The sequence below is a fragment of the Festucalex cinctus genome, chromosome 3, assembly GCF_051991245.1.
Source record: "Festucalex cinctus isolate MCC-2025b chromosome 3, RoL_Fcin_1.0, whole genome shotgun sequence".
NCBI lineage: Eukaryota > Metazoa > Chordata > Actinopteri > Syngnathiformes > Syngnathidae > Festucalex > Festucalex cinctus.
The window spans coordinates 29,938,488-29,951,533 of NC_135413.1; the positions used below are offsets into that span (position 1 = coordinate 29,938,488).

General features: G+C 40.4%; 1 protein-coding gene across 4 annotated transcripts in view; it reads left to right on the forward strand.

Annotated features, from left to right (window-relative positions):
* Positions 1-7,857: 7,857 nt before the first annotated feature.
* LOC144016402 (uncharacterized) overlaps positions 7,858-13,046 on the forward strand; it is an 86,188-nt gene continuing 80,999 nt past the window's right edge. For 2 of the 4 annotated variants that reach the window (XM_077517501.1, XM_077517504.1), the window contains exons 1-2: positions 8,958-9,072; positions 12,800-12,976. In XM_077517501.1, the coding sequence (XP_077373627.1) occupies positions 12,870-12,976 (107 nt within the window). In that variant the 5' untranslated portion in view covers positions 8,958-9,072; positions 12,800-12,869. Of the gene's footprint in view, positions 8,111-8,957; positions 9,073-11,783; positions 12,977-13,046 lie in introns of those variants that run through there. The other 2 variants (XM_077517502.1, XM_077517503.1) reach the window with 2 other exon arrangements.

The window sequence follows — 13,046 nt, forward strand, 5'->3', positions numbered from 1 at the left end:
ATTCTCTGAGGCCTTAAGAGCCATAATGGCCGTAGCGGATCATAAAGCGTAGTGAGGCTTTGTAATTAAGGAATAAATGAATGGCAGGAGTAGCCCGAGGCTTCCGGGGTCCTGCGTGGGAAACGTCTGATTGTCATGTTTGGCTACATGCAATAGAAAACAATTGGCTTCCTCCAACGACAACTTCATGAAATTAGTGAAAAGGGAACACATTTAGCACTCATTGTGTCGAAACAATGAATACACCTTTGATGCATTGTCAGCCTGCCTGGTCCACTGCACAGAACCCAAATCCCAGTTACACACAAAGAAACTTGAAAAAGACAACAGAGGAAAACTATTACAGTACGGTACATGCAAATAAAATAAACTCTTTTCATGACTAAAATTAGTTTGAATTGTTTTTGCAGGACATTTTATTTTTAAATCTCATACACCATTAAGTGCTTTCAAATGTGACTATTTGTCACATATTAAACGCATGCAAAAAATTAAAATTAATTAATTAATTAAATGAATGAAAGAATACAGGTAAATAAGTATCAATAAGCTCAAACAGTAAATATTTATTACAGTAAAGGAGTAAAATATATTCAATAAATAAAAATGTTCGTTTTGTCTATTATTAGAATCATCATGAAATATAATGTTTGTGGACGCATTAGTATTGCTTTAAAAGTATAATAAAATTATCTGAGATTTAACATATACATATTATAGCAAACACTTCAATGGATTAGAAAGGTGAAAAATATCACACCACGTGCATATTTCAAATAATTTTCAGACTGTAAACCTACTTAACTTCCAGGTTTTTTCTTTTTTCATTTATTGTATCCTGAGTCCTGCCTGCAATGACAAGGACCCAGTGCTCATTGTTTGCGCAAGACTTACAGACCCACTCATCTATAATTTGGCAGAGTGGGTCATTAACTGAGGAAACAGAAGCTAACTGATTGAGAGGAAAGCGCTTTTAGCTGGGTGCGTCCTGCTTAAAAGGCTGCATGTAGTTTTACCGGGATCAAATGACCATCCGTCCTCTGCCAAAAAAGGCCTTGTGGTGTCGCCCGCAGCCTTTTGACATCAAAAGGCACAGTTGGTTGTGGATGTGTGCGGAGGGGTGGGGGTGTTGTGTTGGGGATGATCGCAACATCGATTCAGAAACAGAAAAGGAGGCGCAAAAGCAACTTTACTGTCTTCCAACAACAGACGTGAAAAAACATCTGCTTCCAGGTCCAGTTGTTCCTTTTGTGTCTCATGTAGACGGAAGATGGTGGGGGGTGCAACATAATATGTCTAAACAGACACACACAAAAAAGAAGAAGAAGCACGGGCTTTTTGGGGTGTTTGTTTGAGACCTTATATACCTTCAAATGCCTATAATTAGTGCTTTGACCTTTAGCCTGTGTTAGTTTTAAGTACAAAGCGCAGGGGGAATGGGGCATCCGCCTCTTCCATCTGCACCTGTAGTTTTTTTATTATTATTTTTTTTTAGTGGGCAACATTTCTATGTCAACTGTGCTTCACATGCCACTGAGCGCAGTGTGTTTGTTTGAGGGGGTGAATGAAGCTTGTTGCAGATAGATAGATAGATAGATAGATAGATAGATAGATAGATAGATAGATAGATAGATAGATAGATAGATAGATAGATAGATAGATAGATAGATAGATAGATAGATAGATAGATAGATAGATAGGTAGCTAGTTAGGTAGCTAGGTAGGTAGAAAGAAAGAAAGAAAGAAAGAAAGAAAGAAAGAAAGAAAGAAAGAAAGAAAGAAAGAAAGAAAGAAAGAAAGAAAGAAAGGAAGAAAGAAATCTGGTGTCAAAGAAGAAGAAATCTGGTGTCAAAAAGTTTTCGAACTGGAATTAAGTGCTCTATTCTGCCACAAGGCGGAGCCATGGCACCACACATGAATCTCTTTAGCATTCGCAGCAGTATGGCAGCCAATCGTCTTTTTAAACGACCCTGTGCTGATTTTGCCAAAGAAAAATTAATAATTGATAAAATAAATAAACAAATAAAAATAAATAAATAAATAAATAGTACCTATTCATTTGGGGAAGTTTTTATTTTATTGTTTTTAACCACAGCTAATTGTAGTGAAATAACAAAAATCCAATCTGTTCTCGTTTTGAATGTTTCGGCACCCTGAATTTCTCTCTCTCTCTCTCTCTCTCTCTCTCTCTCTCTCTCTCTCTCCTCTCTCTCTCTCTCTCTCTCTCTCTCTCTCTCTCTCTCTCTCTCTCTCTCTCTCTCTCTCTCTCTCTCTCTCTCTCTCGCTAGCTAGCTAGCTAGCTAGCTATCGTTGTGTACAGACTGGATGGCCCATCTGGCTAACATGCACTCTATTGAGGCCTTTCATGTCCACTGAGCCATGTCGCGGCTTGAGCTCATTTGGCACACAAGCTCAGGGGGGATGTTTGATTTGGACCCCTGGTGGAATAATTTCACCTAAGCGGAGGTGATGCTGATGTGTTTACACTCCGCTCATTGGAAGGAAATGCTGACTGGATGCTTGACCGTAGGGGCGTTAAGTTGCATGTCACGCTCGGGGTCAAAGTTGTATTTCTCTGCGTCACGTTTATGACCCCCACAGTCATAAGCACACAATTTTGATGACATTACTTTTTTTTTTTTTAGCTTTATGTCATGCAGAATACACATAATTCACATTTGAATTGTGCGTTGTCAAATTCCAATGACATCACCTGAGGAAAAGTTGCACGTTGTGTGATTTTCCGTTGACAAACTTGTATTAAATATTGCAGTTCCGCTACCGATACGGTGGGGGCGATGTTGAGATTCAAAGTGGAATAACTTGCAGCTACCGATAAAATTGGACAATGGACGTGCCTCAGTCGGGGTGTTTAACGGCCTTGAGGGCATTTTGATTAAAATCCATCTACGTTCGTACACACTGTGAGCATAAATGAGCCTGAGTTTGTCTCATTAATTGACTTATTAGTGTGTGTGCAAGGTGGTGGACAATAGAATTACACGCACGCGCACTTTACACACACACATCTCCCTCCGTTTCCCGACTACTTCCCGCCCTCTGAATGTTTTAGAGGATTAGTCAGCGATAAGTGACATCAGGCTGAAAATGTGGACCTTGACCCCGTGTGTACACGCATACGCACACACGCACTGTGACCTGCGGAGTCACGCCTCTGTAGCATTGCTGCATCGGAAAAGACAATGACATCATCGTAAAGGGCATGCGTGAAGTCTTTTGTCTGTCGGGTGCTCAGGCATCTGGGTGCGAGTGTGATTCACTCCGGTGACTCACCGTCTGTCTGCCAGAGGTGGCTTTGCAAGTCTTCCTCTGGTTTCCCGCCAAAAATACCCCCCCCCCCCCCCCCTAACTGTTTGTTCCATCCGAGAGCGCCCCACACCCTCCCTTTTCTCCTTGGCCTTCTTTTCCATCTACTCTGACCTTTGACCCCCTGCCCCTGTTGACTCAAGAGGCCGGCACAGGCCACTCAGAGCTCCTTGAGCTTTTTGGCGGCAATCACTGCATGTGTGTTTGTGCGTATGTGATTGCGATGTAGTTGGCATGTTACTATATTACTTGTATGATGTGTCATTTTTAATTTTTTTTACATATTTACTTAAATCAGGCGAAAGGAGAGTGGCCAATAATTTTACTTGAGTTCAGTTACATTAGAATATTTAAATGTAAGAATTAGGGATGTTCGATACCACTTTTTTTCAGACCGATACCGATACCAACTGCCGATACCAGTTGTACATTTTGACAAATTAAAAAAAATCACTAAAAGATATTTTTAAACAAATATATTGTCTTTAATTTTGACAAAAAAAAAACAGCACAGTCACTCTTCAATAGTCTTAACGCTCAAAATAAAACACAAAAATGCTCTTTTAGTTAAAGATTCACAATTTTGGAGTATTTCCAAACCGGTGAAGTTTTGGTCAAAAACTGCTGCAAGCTTGCGCTAGTTACAGGCAAGGAGGACTCACTTTTTTTTTTTTTTTTTAAATTTAATTTAATTTAATTTATTTTATTTACACATTTACTTAAATCAGGCGAAAGGAGAGTGGCCAATAATTTTACTTGAGTTCAGTTACATTAGAATATTTAAATGTAAGAATTAGGGATGTTCGATACCACTTTTTTCAGACCGATACCAAAACCGATACTCAGACCCTCAGTACTCACCGATACCGATACCAACTGCCGATACCAGTAGTACATTTTGACAAATAAAAAAAATCACTAAAAGATATTTTTAAACAAATATATTGTCTTTAATTTTGACAAAAAAAAAAAAAAACAGCACAGTCACTCTTCAATAGTCTTAACGCTCAAAATAAAACACAAAAATGCTCTTTTAGTTTAAGATTCACAATTTTGGAGTATTTCCAAACCGGTGAAGTTTTGGTGAAAAACTGCTGCAAGCTAGCGCCACTTACAGGCAAGGAGGACTCACTTAACGTCTTCCCCCTCTGCCATCGGTCGCTTGTACTCGTCTGCGTCACGAGTACTCGAGTACTTGAAAAAAGGCTGGTATCGGCCCGATACCGATACCTGGTATCGGTACTCACCCATCCCTAGTAAGAATAGTCCTCCTAATTACTTGAGTAATAGTCACTAAATATTTAGTTTAAAAAAAAACATTCAAAGTATCTGAAGAGTAACTTGCGATTATTTTTTATTTATTTTTTATTTTTTTAATAATCAGAGTTGTTGTTGGCTTAGTTTAATTTATTAACCGCTTGCTCCTCACAAGGGTCGTGGGGGTGCTGGAGCCTATCCCAGGGCACACAGAGACGAACAACCATCCACGCTCACAAGCACACCTAGGGACAATTTGGAGCGCCCAATTAACCTGCCATGCATGTCTTTGGAATGTGGAAGGAGACCGGAGTACCCGGAGAAGACCCGCGCAGGCACGGGGAGAACATGCAAACTCCACCCAGGAAGGCCCGGACTCGATCTTGCATTTTCAGTACTGGAGGAGGCGGACGTGCTTAACCACTCGGTCACCGTGAATTTCAGAATTTCATACAGAAGTGGGGAACCTATCACCTCTAGATCATTCGATCTGCCCTGCAATGCAAAACAAAGCTACAAAACAAATGTCAATTCAACTTTATTTATATAGTGCGTTTCATACACAAACCCACTCGACGCGCTTCATTGTCATTCATTGTACTCACTCAGTGTGAAATCCGGGCTTGTTGAGTTAATCACAGGATATTTTGGTTTGGGAATCACTGGCACATATACGCTACAATATCGAGCGACCACACAAGAGGCGCATCCCAAAACAAACACTCGCCACTGTCCTATAGCATAGCATCAATTCGCTCTCAGTTGACGTGAAATCCGCTGAATAGTCTTGACCCCGCTGGGTTACAAAAGACGCCGTACAGTCCATCATGTGATGTCATGGGGGGGGGGGGTCAAAGTGGAAGCGGCCAAGCCAACGCTACCAGACTGCCTTTGGCCTTCGGAACAAACCCGACTCTATCGGACTCCGTTGACCTGCTGCTCATGTTACAGAACACAAGAGAAACAGAGACGCTGCAGTCAGAAGTGAACCATCGATCATTTTCTCAAGTGATGAACGAGTGAAGGCTTGGAAAGCGAGCAGTGATTGTGTATGATTTATAATTTTATAATCACTATTATGGTGCACAGTACATTGCCCAGGTTTGCCATTGGTTGCTAAGTGACCAAACAGGAAGTAGTCGTTCTTGCTGGTTTGGACGTATAAGTATAGCCGAGCTCCCTCAAACTCTGTGCTTTTCTTTCTTTCTTTCTTTCTTTCTTTCTTTCTTTCTTTCTTTCTTTCTTTCTTTCTTTCTTTCTTTCTTTCTTTCTTTCTTTCTTTCTTTCTTTCTTTCTCACTGTTAAACGCCACCAAAATGTTCTGATGTCGCTCTGAAATGACTCGGCTGACATCTCTCCTATTGCTGCCGTGTCATCACAGTGCGTTGCCACGGTGACAGGTGAACACCTTATTCTACCTCGCTGACACGTTCCTGCAAATATTGCAAAATCTATTTCACTTTGTTTTCAATTTTCATAGGCTTTTGTTCTAAAAATTATTAGAATTGTTCAAATTATTGGAATTATTGCAGAACACAGAAACTAGGGATGTAACAATATCGAAATATCACGGTACCGATAAATATCACAATATGACCCTCATGATACAATATTGTGGGGAGGTTGGCAATACACACACACACATATATATATATATATGTATATATATATATATATATATATATAATAAAAAAGCTCACGATAATGTGTAAAAACTCATTAATGTTGTAAAAATAAAATAATAATTAAATGAAATATATATTTTAAAAAAGCTCATATTGGGTAGAAAAAAATCACAATTTGATATCATGGCGGAGAAATAGGCACCGCCATTCCTCAGCGGCGCAAAGCATCATGGTCTGTGTAGTTCACAATGGTCTGTTTGGCTGAAGCGGGCCAAAAGCAATGTATTATTTATTTATTTTTGACAAAGATGTTGAAAAATATTTGCCGGTACGACTGATTTATGGACGTGATAACGGCCGCAGTGGGCCAAAACATTCCTAATTAAAATGAAATTGTAACCACCAGAGGGTGGCAGGACTTCACAAATGGAACGTAACCTCGCCTTTTAACGAATGTGCTGCTTTTAATATCGTGACATGACGACGACGATATTGAGGCGGTTTTAATATCGCGATATTGCCATAATCGTTACATCCTTAACAGAAAAGCACTTGAATTGTGCTCTTCGTAGTTCTGCAGTCGATGCCCCTAATGAGAGTTGAAACTAATGTAGACGGAGTGACGTGAATAAAAGGGCGGAGAGGAAAAACCCAAACAAGTGAGAGCTGTGGAGAAATGCGATGGCGATGCAGATAAGAGGTAGAGATACAGAAGGAGGCGGGTGCGTCCTCTCTCCTCACACAAAGTGTCATTGTCCGCTGAGCTCCGCACACGTCAACAATGGCTTGGAGTGACAGGAGGCTCCCAAATATCCTCGGGGTGCGCAATGGCGCCTTTGTTTCCTCGCCTCGTATTGCGGCAGACAAAAGGGTGCGTTGCGGCCGGCAGTGTGCGGGGGGGGGGGGGGGAGAGGCCACTTTCAAAGTGTGCTTTTACAAGTAACCACTTTACGCACTAGTCGGTCAACAGAGGGTGGAAAATGGGAAAAAGTTACACTGATTAGGTTGTTTCCATGACACACTGAAAACCGCAACATGCTATGTCACGCGTGTAGATAAGGAGATGTCTAATAATGTTTGCAGCCAGTGCTTTTTGAGACTTTTTTTATTTTTTATTTTTTATTTTTTTATAGCAAAATCCAGCCATTTTGATCCATCTCAGGAGACGGCCATTTTGCTACTTGCTGCCGACTGAAGATGACATCACAGTTGCTCTGGGTGAGCCTTGACCAATCATAGCTCACCTGTTCTCTGAAGCTGAGCTGTGATTGGTTGTTACCTAAGACCTTGTAATACACGGAGGCTGAGTTCCATGTTTAAAATCTATGCTAGTTGTCAGATGAAGGGGAATCTAACTTGCTTGTGAAGCGATCCATGTGTGCTTGCATTAGCGAGTAAGTGCCTCAATGTTGTTATTAGAGATTGTAGGTGGTTTATATGCATTGCTGTTATGTACAAAAGCACAATTTTGTGTTTTTTTTTTGTTTTTTTTTGTTTTTTAGTAGGAGCTTTTTTTTTTTTTTTTTTACAATATTGTGATCTTTTTTAAATATCGCCAACGCCCCCACAATATCGTGATAATTATCGTATCATGACCTTCATATCGTGTTAATATCGTTGTAAATGCTGCCATCTTCATTTCCTTTTTTCAGTATGATGCTTTTATTTTGACATGTTAAACCGGAAGTTGCGGGCGTACAGCGTTTCCGCCAATTGACACAGCCACAAGCATTGGACGAAACGTCTTTTCCTTTCTTTCGAGGCTGGTTGTTTTTTGTCATCATTCTTCGTTGGAAAAGTTGAGCAAATGGATAAAGTTGATTTAAGAAGCTGCTAAATCATTCATGACTGTGATGATCACTTGTGGAAGAAGACTGCCGTTGATTGAGCAGGCCAAAGTGGTCAGTAGCATTTTCAATTATCTATCGTTAGCTTAGATGCTAACACAATGCCATGTTTGTAGTAAATATGTTTGTTTTGTATGTCTAAACTTTTAGTTCTACGGTGTATTGCTGAGCATCTGTGAAAGGCACTGGAGACTCGCATGCAATCAATGGGCGGTAAATCGTATCGTGATGTTTGGATATCATTACATCCCTAGTGAATATGCCACACTACGCCATCAGTCAAGGTACCACGACAATGCCGGTCGAGAAAGACCCCTCGCAGCAATGGTTACGGGACCTTTGAGGGAACAAATTGTAGCATGCCATCTGTTGGTTCACATCGTGTCAAAGCAACCCCCCTCCCCGTTTTCACCGTGACACTACCTGGCCGAGCAAACGGACGCGACTCAAGACAAGGTCAGCCTGTCCCTTTTGCGAGCGCTCGCCAATCCATGACACGGCCACAAAGCCCAATTCCAAGTTCCCCTTCCTGCTCTCCTCCTCTGATCCCGAAGACCCCGGCCCGGGCCGAGTCCCCGCCCGTCAGATGTGGCCCAGCCAAGTGTGGCGGAGTCTGCCTGGTTTTATCGCGGCGGGGGGCCCGGCGGAGGCCATTGTGCGGGGTCTTGCAGCGCAGCGGGTCGCCGGCAGAAGCCGCCTGGCGGGAGTCTTTGAAGACGGGCCAGCGGGGTCCAAGTTTATGGGGATAGTTGGGATGTAGAGAGGAGAAAAGAAGGATGCGGGGGGGGGGGGGGGGGGGTTAAGAGGGAACCCCTCGGAGCAGCACTTTAATAAAGATATTTAATACCACAGAGGGGCCCTGCTTTGACTCTTTGAAGGGACATGGACTTCAAGAAAGGAGGCCAGACAGCTGATTGTAGAGACAGAGTCCAGAAAAGGAGAGGGAGGGGAAGGAGGATGGCACATGAGGAAGACAATAATGAGGGGACAGGAGACACATAAAAGCAGAGCAACTGGTACAAAATAATTGCTAATCTTTCTTAATTAAAAGCCCCTTTTGAAGAGATAATTGGCAAGGAATCTTGTCAGCCTAAACATCGGGTCACTTTATATCTAAGTTGGAAAGCTGTTGAAATTCCAGTTGGAATGCATTAACTAACATTAGTTTTGTTCAACTTTTGGGGTGAACTTGAGTCAGTTTTCGAGCAGTGCAACCTCAGGAGTGTTTGACTTTTGCGGAAGAGGATTAGGACCAGTGAATTTGCCAGGATTCTCACTTTTATTCTCAGAATTCTGACGTTAGAGTGAGAATTCTGACTTTAATCTCGGAATTCTCCCTTTATTCTTGCGACTTTATTCGATAATTCCCACTTTAAAATCAGAATTCTCACTTTCAAGTCAGCATTCGTAGAATAAAGTCAGAATTTGCCTTCTGTATGCTGTAACATAAAAAACAACAACAACAAAAAACGTAGAAATACGTCTTTGGGACATAGAACATTAAAAAAAAACGTTATTGGGAGTGAATGAGTTAATCTCAATTCTGACTTTAATCTCAGAATTCTGACTTTAATTTGACAATTTTCACTTTAAAGTGAGAATTATCACTTTATTCTTCTGACTTTAATGTATAATTCTCACTTTAAAGTCAGCATTCTGAGAGTATAGTCTGAATTCTCACTTTAAAGCAGAGTTTCTCAATTCCGGTCCTCCGGCCCCCCTTAGCCAGCCTGTTTTCCATGTCTCCCAATTGCAACGCAGGTGAGGATTGTTATCAGGCTTCTCCAGAGCTGGCTGATTAGCTGTCATTGGAATCAGCTGCATTGGGAATTGGGAGACATAGAAAACAGGGTGGCTAGGGGTGGGGGCCCTGAGGACCGGAATTGAGAAACTCTGCTTTAAAGTGAGAATTGTGAAATTAAAGTCAGAATTCTCACTTTAAAGCCAGAATTCTGACATTAAAGTCAGAATTCTGATTTAGATTCTGAGATTAAAGTCAGAATTCTGACTTTCAAGTCTGTAAATAAAGTCCGAATCCTGCCAAGCTTTGTTTTCCCCCTCTCCATTGGCCCTAATCGTCTTCCATAGACGTTTGAGGTTCCACTGTCCAACACAGATTCACCAAAATCGTGCTGACAAAGCAGCTCTGGTTTGTGCTGTGGGCTGCCCTTAAAAGGGCTGAAAGGGGCTTGTTGTCCCGTCTGGTCACCGTGGGCAGAATTTCAGGCCACTCACCAGCTCTCCTCCATATTCATCCAAGCAGGGTGGAATCTAATAAAACGTCGGGCTCAGGGCCATCAATTGTTGTCCGGCGTCACACGGCAACAATATCTCGGCTATGCAGGCCACGCAGAGACGATCCCAAATAAATCGGCTATTGAGATCGTAAATTTGAGGGCGGAGATAAGCATGTGGGCAGTGGCGCCGCCCTATCACGCATACATTGCTTAACAAATGTGGTTTTATGCGATAGCATCCCGATTGTTAACTGCACTGGTACGCCAAAAGCTTTCGAACTAAAATTATATTTGAAGTTAAATTACAATTTCTATTGAATCCATTAATTTTATAGTGTGCAGCTTTACAAAAAAAAAAAAACTAACAATTTTTATTTTATTTTTTATTTTTTATGAAGTCTGTAAGATTTAGGTAATTGTTTTGCGTGAATAATCAAATAAATGAAAATAAATAATATACAAATATGATTTATAAATAAAATATAAATAAATAAAATTACATATAAAATATAAATAAAATTGTGTAAAATATAAATAAAATTATATAAATAATAAATAAAAATAAATTTGTTGAGTACTTTAGCATAGACCATCAAGGCAAAGTAGAAATAAATAAATCAAATAAAAATGATCAAATAAAAAAATTAAAATATATACATAAAAATAAAAAATAAAATAAACCAATCAAATAAATTTGTGGAGCACTTTACATGACGGGAACAATTTCAGTTTTTTATTTTTTTATTTTTTATTTTTATTTTTTATTTTTATTTATTTTTTAAATTGATCTTATTGTCTAAGAACCCCAATCAGTCTGAGGTCATATTTGTGGATGTTGTTGTTGATAAAATATTACAGGCTTCTTGGGCTCAAACTAATTTCTGTCGATTAAATGAAAAAACTTCAATAGCACTCAACAAAGTGTAGACCTCCACCAACTCCAAGTAGTATCATATTTATCTGAAGACTTTCATTAAAATCCAGACATTATTCAGACAAAGGATGGAAAAAAAAACAAAAAACCTTGGACCTTGATGTAGATCTACACAAAACTAACAGGCAAAGTTGCCTAAGAGTCCGTTAGGTCGTTCCACCAAACTGCAATTAAAACATAACCGTGTTTGGTTGAGGTTCAGCAACAATCATTATTTTATACCGTGACGGGAAATTCCAGACCTGTCACTCCAGGAAGTATCACGTCTAATCTATATGACTCACAAACTGGCTTGTTTCCTTCTTGGTTTGTTCTTCCGCCTTCGCCAGCTCACTCGTTTTGGCTCACTCGGTCAAAAGACGTTGTGACATTCGTGCGTGTCTGCTTGTGCAAGCGTACACTGACAGCTGTGAACCGCTTGACTGTCTTGACCCATTTCTCCACTTTCACACCTTGCATCGTGTGTTCAGTTCCTCTACGGTAAATGATGAACATAATGGCTTATAGTTGACTTCATGTTATGCTAAAACACAAGTACTGGGATAATTTCTTTTTCACGCCTGGAAGAAGCCCTGTCCACTTGCGAGCTGTCACACTTGCAGCTGACAACGAAGCGCTCTAAAGTGGCCATACCTACCAAGTTAACTGTCCAAAAGAAAGTATTTTCACTAGCTTACTGCATGTCGGAAATGCACCAGATAACGGTTGATGCGAACAACGGTGCTCCAGTTCTTATATCCTCCTGACTACCAGCAATTTAAATTTGTCCACTGTAGTGGACTTTTTTTTTAAACCTGAATATCTCCCACCCAGTGCATACGATTGAATTAACGCCTTTTGTGCTCTATAGAGTTTTCCAATGATACCAAATGTGTAGGGGTGGGGCTTTGCTACCTTTGATTGCATCATAAAAGAAAATGGCTTCCCTTAGTGCAAGCACTTTTTAGGGAAGAGGAAAAGTAAGTGTATAACATATTTAGGGTTTCAACGTTGTTAGCATGTTTTCTATAAGACTCTTAAGAACACATTAAAGTATTGTTTGAATTATTTTAACTGTATTTGAGCCTAGCATTTAAGTCCTCTGTAGTGGACACATAGCTTAAAAATAAAAACTTCTTTTTTAAAATTTTTTTTTATTTTGCAGTATTTCAGTTACTTCACAAAGATTGGGCAATGTCAAAATAAACATGATTGGACAATATTTTTTTTTCCTGATAGTCAGGAGGATATACGACTCATGACTTGGGCCCCATTTTAGCCACGTCCATAAAAATCCTGAAAACGGAAATGGTCAAAAAAAAAAAATTAATGCTGCATGTCCACCAAGTCCTTTCACAAACGTTCAGTAATTATCTTCAAATGTGCTAAAAAAATCGCAGATCTTAAATGGATTACACCACGGTATTTTACGACCTTTCAAAAGTTGTAGTTATACTATAGGCGTATAATGATTAAATCTTACCTTTGACACCATGGTGATGTACTTTTTTATGCAATATTAGGTGTTTTGCTGGTTATTTTTGTAGCGCGGAAGTAAAACGCCCGGTTCAGTAAAACCCCGCCTCTCCCCAGGTGATTGCCGCGCCCCCGGCGAGCCAACTGCAGTCTGCTGTTGGAGTTCTGTGTTTGAGCCCTCCTCTGAATGGCCACGCAACTTGACGCAAGCCAATTCTTCAAGAAACATTTGAAACAAAACAGCCACTTGCCGCAAGAAATTGTGGAGGAGGAGGAGGGAAGGAGAGAGAAGAGGTAAGAAGGAGAGAAAAAAAATGAAATAAACTGGGCTGGTTTTGAACCAGGGACTTGCTGCTTACACAGC